The sequence below is a fragment of the Larimichthys crocea genome, chromosome XIV (assembly GCF_000972845.2).
Source record: "Larimichthys crocea isolate SSNF chromosome XIV, L_crocea_2.0, whole genome shotgun sequence".
Classification (NCBI taxonomy): domain Eukaryota; kingdom Metazoa; phylum Chordata; class Actinopteri; family Sciaenidae; genus Larimichthys; species Larimichthys crocea.
Window position 1 is genome coordinate 12,524,609 of NC_040024.1, and position 12,063 is coordinate 12,536,671.

The 12,063-nt window shown below is 38.3% G+C and overlaps 2 protein-coding genes across 4 annotated transcripts in view; one reads left to right on the forward strand and one right to left on the reverse strand.

Annotated features, from left to right (window-relative positions):
- Window positions 1–709: 709 nt before the first annotated feature.
- On the forward strand, window positions 710–6,480 carry rbm42 (RNA binding motif protein 42). The gene is made up of 7 exons (XM_010752113.3): window positions 710–1,464; window positions 2,032–2,202; window positions 2,536–2,670; window positions 4,272–4,389; window positions 4,668–4,765; window positions 5,681–5,777; window positions 6,192–6,480. The coding sequence occupies exons 1-7, from the start codon at window positions 1,327–1,329 to the stop codon at window positions 6,302–6,304; spliced, it is 870 nt and encodes a 289-aa protein (XP_010750415.1). The 5' UTR covers window positions 710–1,326; the 3' UTR covers window positions 6,305–6,480.
- A 167-nt stretch (window positions 6,481–6,647) lies between these two features.
- The window catches only part of ppox (protoporphyrinogen oxidase), a 24,358-nt gene continuing 18,942 nt past the window's right edge, over window positions 6,648–12,063 (reverse strand). For all 3 annotated transcript variants that reach the window (XM_019266841.2, XM_010752112.3, XM_027287873.1), the window contains 8 exons: window positions 10,586–10,730; window positions 10,107–10,300; window positions 9,847–9,907; window positions 9,410–9,528; window positions 8,897–9,010; window positions 7,317–7,466; window positions 7,094–7,136; window positions 6,648–6,996 (listed from right to left, as the gene is read on the reverse strand). In XM_019266841.2, coding sequence (XP_019122386.1) covers window positions 6,860–6,996; window positions 7,094–7,136; window positions 7,317–7,466; window positions 8,897–9,010; window positions 9,410–9,528; window positions 9,847–9,907; window positions 10,107–10,300; window positions 10,586–10,730 — 963 coding nt within the window. In that variant the 3' untranslated portion in view covers window positions 6,648–6,859. The remainder of the gene's footprint in view (window positions 6,997–7,093; window positions 7,137–7,316; window positions 7,467–8,896; window positions 9,011–9,409; window positions 9,529–9,846; window positions 9,908–10,106; window positions 10,301–10,585; window positions 10,731–12,063) is intronic.

Here is a 12,063-nt window from a genome sequence, read left to right on the forward strand (position 1 = left end):
TGTTCTTCCTGTGTGCACAAAATAAGTGTGCATGCAAAATATGTCAGTTAATCTGAATCCTTCTAAACTGATCCTGCGATAACTCCCTATTTTAGTCTATAAACAAATACATTTGCCTAGAGGCATATCAATCTATCAAATAAAGCCATAACGCAATTTATACATGAATGACAAGACGTAGATTGTTTAAGTTAAGTATGTCCCAGTACAATCTTTAGAGTTGAATATTTTAGTTATGACAGTCATTTATGAGGATGAAAGGGTTTCAATTTCATGATGATTTAATACATTTGGCTAGTTCATCAGTAAATTAACAGTTGTAAATATTGTTCTCTATTGAAGCTGAAAAAATGTTTTTAATATGCTATGCATTCATTTAAAAGGTGTGTCACCTATCATTTGTAGTGTTCTTCATTTAATAGGGTCCAAAGAAATTCAGGTAAGAAGATACTGATTACTCCAGAATTTGTGGGTCCATTGAAACACAGATTTATGTGTACACATTGTTTGTAAATGAGACCCAAAGTCAGAAAGATTAGAGCAGGATGTGATGACAACGATCTAATGAAGAACAGTATTTCATTTTATTTTAATTTTCTTTAGTAATTATTTTTCAACAATACAAATCCTTTTTTCCCCCTCATTTATATTGAAGAAAAAACACAAATTTTTATAAAATGTAAAAAAATGTAAAAAAAATTAAATTGCAGAAGGATAGAACACAAATATCCTTCCCCTCCCACTAGTCACATCTACAAACCATAATGGCTGGAAGTCAGGTTTTGTATTGCAAGGTAAATAAAAAAGAGCAGGATAAATAAAGCAAAAGAAGTAAAAGAAGGTGAATTTAGACATTGACTGTGCAGACTGTATAACTGACAGAAAGACAAACAGAGGAGAGAGGAACAGATTATTTAATTTGACCAAAGATTCTCAAAGTATTTCAGGAAAGGTCCCAACACCTTCTGAAACTTCTTGCTTCAGTTACAAACTGAATCTAGGCAGGACATAATGTAGAAATACAAATCCTTAACATTTCAAACATAACAAATGAAATGGCAATACACAGAATTAGTTTGTAAGGGTGTAAAAGTCCTCTTAGCCCAAATGTGCTGTGGGTCAACGCACACAATGCAGCATTGCTCCAAGCACCAGCAGTACTACACTTTAAATGCGTAAATGTGGCCTTTGTCCAGCACCTCATGGCAGAAGCAGAAAACTGAACTGCCATCCCTGCTTAATTCTCTGCCTTCATTCACAAAATGAGGTTCATTTATTATTGTTTAAATTACTAACACTGTGTTGATAGGTGGTCAGAGGCTGCAAATGATGCGTGGTCCTCCAATAGCACCTCCACTGCCCCGGCCTCCTCCACCTCCTCCCATGATGCTCCCTCCTACCCTGCATGGCCAGACATCTCAGGGTGCTTCTCAGCCTATTCAGCATATGACTGCTGCACCTCAGGTGAGAACTCAAAGACACAGTCTTTGCAGTGGCTCACCACGCTGGGAAAATTTACACCATATCAGTCTTTGTGATAATATTGCTTTATGTCTTACTTTGACATTTTCTGCAGTTGCTGTTCTAAAAAATAATGTAAGTGTAAACCTTTGCACTTTTGCAAGTGTAATTTTATGACTGGATCACAGCAAAGCATTCTCGCAGGCTGTTGTCAAAACCAGACAATTTCCCCAAGACAGCTAGAGTAACTATACATGACATCACTATATATTTAACATCAGAAAATTTAAGGTCATCCAAGTTTTTATGTCTTTAAAGCATACTTGAATTTGGCTAAATGAGCTAACTTTCTTTAGGCTTGATTAATAAATGTATGTATGTATGTATGCCATCTGCATAACTAGTGAATGGAGTGATTCCTAATAATGTTGTCTAAAAGAAGCATACTAAATATAGGGTGAATAGAACTGGTCCAGGCACAGAACCTTGTGGACCTCCGTGACTAACTTTGGTGTACATTAAGCTGAAATTTTCTGCATCTCTCAGCATCTGTTGGTGTCTTTCACTCAGGTCGCTGATATGGTCTCCATGGTGTCAGCCCCAGCAACAAGACAAGTGGTCCCGCCTCCCATCAAGGCGACGCCATCAATCATCCAGGCAGCACCAACTGTGTACTCTGCTCCTCCTGCCTCTGCTGGACATAAAAGAAATGATATCAGAGCTCAGAGACAAGCCAGAATGGTAATTATGTTCTGAGAGCATGTTGTGTGCTTGTCTGTCTCCTGATTTTTATATTCTGGTTGTGTTCTCCGGACATGTGATTACACAAGTGACAGCTAAGATAGTCAAAAGTATTCATACTTTGATGCTTTTTGATACCACATGATAGATATGGTCATATATCAAAAATGTAAAGCTATAAAACAGATGATGACGCGCAAATCATCACAGTTGACTGAATAGAAAGAAATTATCCTATTTCGTGTAACAAGCCCTTTTTTTCCTGTGGTATGGAAAGATGTATCAATTCCCTACCAGTATGGTATAGAAGCTCACAGTCTATGAATGTTTCAGGAGGAACTGGCAGCACGGGTTGCAGAGCAGCAGGCAGCAGTGATGGCAGCAGGTCTTCTGGACAAAAAGGAGAGTGAAGACAGCAGCACCGTCATTGGACCCAGCATGCCTGAGCCTGAGCCACCCCACACTGAGGTACATTCAAAAGCTGCAGTCCGCTTTCTATTAAGTCTGAAACACTCATAATTTCCTTTTTAAATGAGACTTAGGATAGTGAGAATGCAAAGTGCATTATACCTACTATAAGAATAAGAATCACTGTCTGTACGCCCGCCAAGGTCCACAAACGTTATAAACAACAAACGTAATAAAAATCTGCAGCAATAATCCCACAAACGTAATACATTTTCCACAAACGTAATAGCCGCTGCCTACTACATCGTAATGCGATTTCCCACAAATGTAGTTACGTTTGCAGGGATTTATTACGTTTGTGGGGAAGTGAAAATCTTCACCTTTCAATATTGTAATAACTTCCCACAAAACGCAATGAATGATGGTCATTGTGGTGGTGGTGGTGGTTGTTGTTGTTTGTTTGTTTGCCTATACACACACTACTAATACTGACCATGGGTGCAAAATCCAGCTGCTGCCTCTGCTCCGCTATCACACAACGGATCTGACCCATGCATCACTACCTGTCAAGCCTATCAATTCCCCCTTCCACTCAAAAATGTGTTTTTCATATTGTTCCTACACTTGAATGTTTGAGTTTCAAAATTTTGGGATGCTATATATTTGGATATTTCTTGATTCTGGATTTTTTCTAATGAGGGAAAAAGATTTTAACAAGATAATTGAACTTTTTGGGTGTGAAAACTCACACACTCACAAAATCAGTCACATCAGCCTATTATTCAAATGTGTGCAAAATATTTTCCCCGAAGTTTCAGAGATAATCAAGATGTTTTTTGGAAAATGTGGGATGAGCCTTTGTGTTCTTTTTTTGTCAGCAGTGGTGTTTACCTTGGAACTCTCCCATGGATGCCATCTTTGCCTATTCTCTTTCTTATTGTTAAATCATGAACACTGACCTTAACTGAGACAAGTGAGGCCTGCAGGTCTTTTAGATGTTATTCTGGGTTCTGTTGTGTCAATGCAAGACAAGTAAGAGGGCGGCCACTCTTACGAAGGTTCACCACTGTTCCAGTTTTCTCCATTTGTGAATAATGGCTCTCATGGTGATTCACTGGAGTCCCAAAGCCTTGGAAATGGACTTGTAACCTTTCCAGACTGATAGATGTCAATGACTTTGTTTCTTATCTGTTCTTGAATTTCTTCATGGCATGATGGGCTATTTTTTATTTATTTTTTTAGATGTTTAGCCTACTTCACTTTGTCAGACAGGTTCTGTGTAACTGAATTCTTGATTCAACGGGTCTGGCAGTAATCAGATCTGGGTGTAGGTCGTGAAAATGAACTCAGCTTTCCAAACAATTTGGTTAACAGTAAATTTATGATTTAACAAAGAGGGGCAATTACTTTTTCAGATAGGGTCAGGTAGGTTTAGAGCTCTTTTGAAATCATCACTTAAAAACTGCATTTGTTATGCTTTGGTTATCTCTGTCTAATATTAGAATTTGTTTGACGATCTGAAACATTTGAGTGTGACAAATATACAAAAAAAAACAAGAAAAGAAATAGGGAAGGTGGCAAATACTTTTTCACAGCACTGTATCTATCAGTGACATATAGGTGAGGGGTCTATATCACATTGAATATTGTGTTTTTTCCAGCCTGTGGAAAGTGCTACAGAGGACAAAAAGAAAGCAAAGGTGGAGAAGGTGAAGAAGTGTATACGAACAGCAGCAGGGACCAGCTGGGAGGACCCAAGTCTGCTGGAGTGGGATTCAGGTACAAACTGCTGCAGTGACCAAATAACTGTGATAAATCATGTGACAAAGTATGATACTCAAATAGAATCATGAAAAAATCTATTTTAAAACACTGTCCTGTTTTTATCATGGTTTCTTGTACCATTTGAGTTTTAGATGATTGATGGAAGCAGTTTTTCTCTTAGAAAATTGGTTGGATATGTTTACACATTGGATGTGATGTTAATGTTTACTCTTACTGGAGGATAAAGGTAACATTCATGTTTGTCTGACTCGTGTTCTTATTTCTTGTTGCAGATGATTTCCGTATATTCTGTGGTGACCTTGGTAATGAGGTTAACGACGACATACTGGCCAGAGCCTTTAGCAGATACCCATCTTTTCTCAAAGCAAAGGTTTGCTTGTGTAGTGTTTTTGTGTCTAACAAGAGTTAAACAATACAAAAATACAACCCAACTGTAATGACTTCTAAAAAGTTCAGTTCCCCCAACATTTTATTCAGCAGTCAAATAAATCAGAATCAGAATCAGAAATACTTTATTAATCCATGCGGGGAAATTGTTTTTGTTACCGCAGCTCCCAAATGGTGAGATAGTAAGTGATAGCACGAAAACAATAGCAAGAAACAAAACTTTAACAATATACACCTATATGATATCCTATTTTAACACTATATACACATGTATAAATAAGTTCAATAAAACCAGTAACAGTAAAATAAAAAAAACATAATTCATATATGTATAATAATGTAATTGGATAGTGCAGAGGTCACCATTAGGAAGATGAGACCAATAAATTACTATGAGAACTACAATTGTAATGGAGCATTTCTATTTGAACCAGCACAGCTTTTCCAGCCTTTATGGCAGATTGGAAAACTCACAGAGCAATGGTGATGTAAATCATCTCTCATGACACAATTCAGTCAATCAAATCTGTGCACCGTAACTTGAGCAAGATACACACAATATTACATGTTGAGTCTTTCTATGCATAGCATCTTTCTGATTAATTATTCTGGTACATTTCATTATATTACATCTATAAAAATGTGAGCAATGCGGGACGCAATTACCTAAATATACAACCAACAGTATCTAAATGATTCTTGAATTGAGGATGTCAACATAAAAGTGGTTTAACAAACTCTTTTAATAATGTTGCTTCACTGCAGTAGACACTTCTTTTTGACATCCATCATCCAGGAGACTTCGTCATACTCAGACGTTTAAATGTGTGTGCGTACGTGTATGTTGTAGAAAATAATCCCACATTGATTCCTCACTGAAGTCCTTTGTTGTCATCAGGTGGTGAGAGATAAACGTACAGGAAAGACTAAGGGCTACGGCTTCGTCAGCTTCAAGGATCCAAATGACTATGTCAGAGCTATGAGGGAGATGAATGGTCAGTGTCTTTGTGAACATGCTCACTCACCTGTCTGCTTTTTCAATATTTCCAGTTATGTTTGTAAGCTGATGTGATTTTGATTTTTTTTTTTTTACATTTTACGCTTTGATGGTTCTTGATGTATAAATCCTGTTGGTAAAAATAAGAACCCATTAACTAAGAGCATCGAGGACATGTATTCTAATTAAGATGAAGATCCTATCCCTATTCATCATAAAATTGCCAGCATACACACTGCAGAAGTGCGCCTTGCCCAAAATGTCTGTGTGACAATATTAAAAAGCCAAATTGATTAAGTTAGGATTTCCAACTGACAGCCTTCAGTTCTTTCACCCATCCTTTGTCTAAATGTGACACTTTGACACAGGTTAATAACTTCTATCTCTGTGTCCTCTCACTCTGTCTGTCCAGGGAAATATGTTGGCAGTCGTCCCATCAAATTAAGAAAGAGCATGTGGAAGGACCGCAACATCGAAGTGGTGCGCAAGAAACACAAAGAGAAGAAGAAACTTGGTCTCAGATAGTCTTCATAAAGTGACACTGTGCATTGTGCTCACCAGTGGACAGACAAAAAAAAAAAACACACTGAGAGCAGGGCTGTTATTTTTATGTCCAATCAGGAGATGTACTGAGATTGTGAGGATGTTGACTCTTTTTTCCCCCCTTTCTTTTCCTTCTTTAAATAAAACCATAATTTCTATGTTGTTGAAGCTTGTTGATATTTTAAACTCAGCAAATGAACGAGCCTGATTTACCGTTCTGCTCATGTGGACAGACACAAAACCACATTTGCCTCAGGGCTTTAATCTGTACAGATGTGCTTTGCATACTCTTAGAAAAAAAAGAAAGAAAATGACAAACAGCATGTAGGTACAATAAGGCTTTACTAGAACTGCAATTTGTAATATTATGTATACACAGTGTTACTAAAAAAAAAAAACTTCATTCTTCATTCATTCAGTCTGTGCAGTATTGACATTTCTATGGAAGTTCTGAAGCTGACCTATTCAGGCTGCAGATCGACTACACATTTCTCCATGCTAACATATCCAGCTGTGTTTCAGTGTTGACCAGTGCCATCAAACTTCAGTTCCCAACAACTCCTCAACGGCTTTTCTGCCAATGAAGATGACGTCATTCACTGACACGCCATCATAGGATGAACCAATCAGAGACAGTGAGAGATTATTCTTCCTTATGAAGCTACGCATGGACTCTGGAAAGGCGCACACACACACACACACACACACGAAAATGATTTACTACGATTTACAACTCATCATTTTTAGACTAGTATATAAGTTAATACTCACCAACTCTCCGAAAGTGTCCATGATAATACTGAGGTATACAGTTCTGACATGAGAAAAACAAAGATTTTATCACTTTTACCAGCAAATAATAAAAAAAAATTATCAAATAGTGATCAAAGAATCCAGCATGTATTTTTGACCTGCATTGGCGACAAGTTTTTTTTTTTAAACATTTTTATTTACAATTAATTTAAAAATACATTGCACACAAGCACTGTCATACCTTCTGTAAAGCTACCCAGCTCCAAATGGGTGCTGTGGTGACTCCCAGGTGACAGTGCACTGCCTCAGTGGCTTTTGCTAAAAGACACTGTTCTGTTACTGATTCTGGGGACCCAAACACCTCCTGGAACCAGGCTCCACCCATCATCACCTAGAAGGACATAATAGTGTAATGTTAGGTCAGAGGTGTGGGCTCACTTCACTTGAATGGGGCCTCACAACTTGAAAGAAACAATGTTCTTCACTGTAAAGGACTGTACCTTACAGCAATTTTACATAGGTGAAGCCAAAACATGATATGTAAAGACATTTTCAGTAAAAGGCTCTAATAAACCAAATATACACCACCTGCCTGGTACCAAACACCAGGTCATTCTGCTGAAGAACTGCTAAATGACGACCTAATTTCCCTTCACTTGTTTACACACACATTCACATACTGTTCACCAGGCGCAGTACATTTCCTACAAAGATCTCAAAATAATATTAAGCTTTCAATACATGGTACTACCATCAGGAGCAATTTCTGGTTCAGTATCTTACCTTAGGACACTTTGACAACCATCTCATTCCTGGACAGCCTGCTACCACTAGACAGTCATGGACTCCACTACATTTTAAGTGAGGATTTAGAGGCCTTAACAAGCGATCTACATGAGGTGGCAAAAGTTGTTATACACTTATAATTAACAATACAATTAGAGGAAAGAGCTTTTGGGTCTGTAAAGTAAAATCAACGTGGAAGTGTCTTTAACCTAAATTATTTCTATGGGTTAGCAGGGTGCAGGTCTTCATGATGTACTGAAATGAAATCCAAAAATGGTGCAGCCCAACTCACAGTACATCATCAGAGATGATAATAAATAAGATGCCTCACTTAAGAGTCATGTAGGTTTAGCCACTGCTGCTCCCCTTTAGATGACCAGCAGCAGGTCTGGAGTTTACTGACTCTAATGGGGAAAAATGAACGTGAGCACACATTACGAGCAATTTCTTTCTCTTCAGAGTCACTAAAGTAAATCCTCATTTTTCACAGCCACATCCTGACGCTAAAATAAATCAGGAGAAAATTAACTTTTTGGAGACCAGTCTGTTTCAGCAGCACAGATTTCTCTTCCCTCTGATCTATAGCAACACAACAGAATCTGCTTTCATCCATCTACACGACATTCACAACACTTCCAACAAGATTTGGAGATCAGGGGCAACAACCACACCCACTTAGGAGACAGGAAGTGTATACTGTTTCATATTCTTGGAATCCATTATCGTCGGTCATCACTGAGAAGTTCATATTGGTGACATTACGCTTTTACACTTAGACGTTACACTAAAACATGCAGCGCTCTGTCTCAATTTCCCCACACGTGGTGTGTGGTGGTGCTATAGTAGAGCCTGACCCACTCGTCTCTGTAAGTAGTAAATTTATACGTTACACTTCCTGCCCTTAGCCAGTGAATTCATCAGGTTGATTTTATACTATTGTATAAACGATTTTGACTGATTTCATCAAATTTTGTACTGGGATATTTTCTTGCATGCATCACAAATGGCAAAGACATTCTTAGTTAGTTAGTGTACCGTCAGTCTAGTAGTCTGTCCATTGGGTCTGTTGTGTTGAGGGAAGGCAACAGAGTCGTAGATCACACCAAGTAAACCCAGATCCTCTGACGACGGAAGCAGATGACCAAAACCCTGACAACACACAGAGGCAGAGGTGGCTGTATCAGTCATCACTGGTAAAGCTCAACAACAACAGAACAGCACTTTAATTATCAGAGGCATGTTATTATACAAAATGATGTGGAATTGTGGAATTTGCCATGATGTTGACACCTGAAGAGGGGTCACTGCGAAGGCAAGACTGTGCTCATTGCTGCTTCACAGGGCTCATTTATACCACATTTAGAGCACTGATTTTTTTGTGAATAGTACAACAGCGTCCTTGTTCCTTAGACAAGTGAAATGCACAAACTCAATCATTATAGAGAATCAGTATGAAAAAGAAAAATGCTTTTTGTAGTCCAATCATCTAGTGGCTCCTGCAAAGCCCTGTTCAGAATGATGTATTGTGTGTCCTAGTGTAACTCTCACCTCTACAGGCAGGATGGAACCCTCATACTCAAGATTTACCACAGCGACTGTTGCTGTGAAGATGTCCTGAAGATGCTCGATGAGAAGTTGACAGGAGGAAGGCAGAACTGAGGAGAGGGCTGTGGGCGGGTGGTTGGGGTGGGTAGGAGAGAAGTGATGTAGGGCAGAGAGAAATATTTTTGTGTTTTCTGTAGATTATTTGTAGATGTAGATTATTTTATGTACACTGGTTATTGAAATGCCAAAAATGGTATTTCATTATTTTGTAGTATTATAACTTCCCCTCCTCTGTTTTGTGTTGTTGTGTATGTCAAACATCTTTGTTCCTGCTACTTTTCAGAAGACATTTGGCGAGTTGAGGGGCATGAGTGCATTCTTCTCTGTTCCTGTCATGTAAGACAAAACATTCCTGTAACATTCTGTAAACCACCACTTGCCTTTAGCAGGCAGTGCAGAGATGACGTGGTCAGCTAGTATGACTCCATCCTCCAAATGGATCTACACAAACAAACAAGCACATATGTTATGAAATATGAAAAACGAACAGTCAAACATGTTTTTGTTGGACAGGTAACATTCAGCAGGTTTATGGTACATCACACTGAAAGAGAGACAGACAGGGTGAATAACACACCATGCTCAACCAGGTAAATCTTATCATACACACATACAGTCACATTCAGGGAAACACACTAACCTTCCAACCAGAGGCTGAAGGACTAATCTGTTTAACAGCTGCCTCTCTTTGAAGCTGCACTCTCCCGCTCCGTTGTAGGTACTCAGTGATGGATTCTGGGAAAGACTCTACTCCCCTTTTTAGGGACCACTGGGCCCACAACTCTTTGATAGCTTTCTGAGCCAGAGGGCCAGGGGGGATCACAGGAGTGGGCCCTACAGGTTTCCACACATACAATGCATTACAATTACATTTACAATAAGGAAGAAACTAAAATAAAGCAGAATCAAAGGAAAATATCTTAAAGTAAAGAAGGAATAGCAGTAGCAGTTTAAGGGTAAATATAGTACAGTAATACGTCATGCTTGGTTTAATAAAAAAACAAAACAAAACAAAAAGAAATCAGTTTTCATCAACTATGGTCTTAAAAGCTGACCTATACACACCAAAAGAGTCACAAAGTCACAAATAACAGCAGTAGAATGAATATTGCAATGTACCTGAACCTAGCAACATGCCCAGTGTCAGCGATCCTCTGTGCTGCTCTGCGTTGTATAAGGGAGGAAAACAAGAACGCACACTCAATTTCCTGCTGTCTCCCGCAAATACACCACGACATAAACTGTCCACAGCTACGTCTGCCAGCTAGACACACACAGAGGAAGGAATATATGAATATATAAATATATATATATATTAGGGCTGTCAATCGATTAAAAAAAATTAACTCGCGATTAATCTATCAATAAATATATCAATACATTAAATGCATTTTTCTGAGACTGAAGCTTATAATGAATATTTATTTATGTAAAATGATCAAATTAATGTAGAATAAACACAGAGAAAGTATATTTAAATTCATTCATGAATTGGCTTAAGGTGCACATATGCACAGTGCAAACAGAAAAAAGCCAGAATGAGGAAATATACTGAGGAGTGCCACACTCCTGTAGTGTAGACTGGGTGTTTTGCTTTGAGGTGATATGTTAAAGTCGTGTTACTTCTGTGGAATTTAAATTCGGCTTTGCAAACTGTGCAAATTGCCTTGTTTTTGTCCAACGAGCCGTCGGGCAACTTTTTAAAATGAAATGTTCCCCCTAAAAGTCCGTCCTTAAACATCTTTACACCACAGACTCTCCTTTAGTTAGGATAGATCATAGACATATATGCACAGACTCTCCTTTAGTTAGGATAGTGCTGTCAAAATTAACGCGTTAATTTTGTCGATTAATTTTAAAGAATTAACGCGTTAAAAAAAATAACGCAATTAACGCGGTTTTGTTTACTTCCGGTGGCGGCCGCCATTTTGGATGTGGCAAAGTAGAGCTTTGTTTTCCAGATATATTAGTGTGTGTGTGAATGGGTGTATAAGAGGCATTAACTTAAAGCCCTCACGGAGACTGCGCCCTGGGCGGTCGCCCACATTGCCCATAGCTAAAACCGGCCCTGCTTGTATTAGTTTACGGGCAGATCTGCCACATCCAATATGGCGGACAAGGTAACGTATCACAGCAACGGACCAACGTGCTCAGTGAGGCGTCTGTGCATATATGTCTATGCTCTATCCTAACTAAAGGAGAGTCTGTGCATATATGTCTATGATCTATCCTAACTAAAGGAGAGTCTGTGCATATATGTCTATGATCTATCCTAACTAAAGGAGAGTCTGTGTATATATGTCTATGATCTATCCTAAATAAAGGAGAGTTTATGTATATATGTCTATGATCTATCCTAACTAAAGGAGAGTCTATGTATATTGTCTATGATCTATCCTAACTAAAGGAGGTCTTGTTATATGTCTATGATCTATCCTAACTAAAGGAGAGTCTATGTATATATGTCTATGATATATCCTAACTAAAGGAGAGTCTATGTATATGTCTATGATCTATCCTAACTAAGGAGAGTCTATATATATGTCTATGATCTATCCTAACTAAAGGAGAGTACTGTGTATATATGTCTATGATTC

What these genes read in the sequence shown, in the direction of transcription:
- rbm42 (XM_010752113.3), top strand. Translation starts at nt 1,327, where the DNA reads ATGATGCGTGGTCCTCCAATAGCACCTCCACTGCCCCGGCCTCCTCCA. An exon ending in CTCAGAGACAAGCCAGAATG is followed by an intron (nt 2,203 to 2,535) that starts GTAATTATGTTC and finishes TGAATGTTTCAG; the next exon opens with GAGGAACTGGCAGCACGGGT. An exon ending in CATCTTTTCTCAAAGCAAAG is followed by an intron (nt 4,766 to 5,680) that starts GTTTGCTTGTGT and finishes TGTTGTCATCAG; the next exon opens with GTGGTGAGAGATAAACGTAC.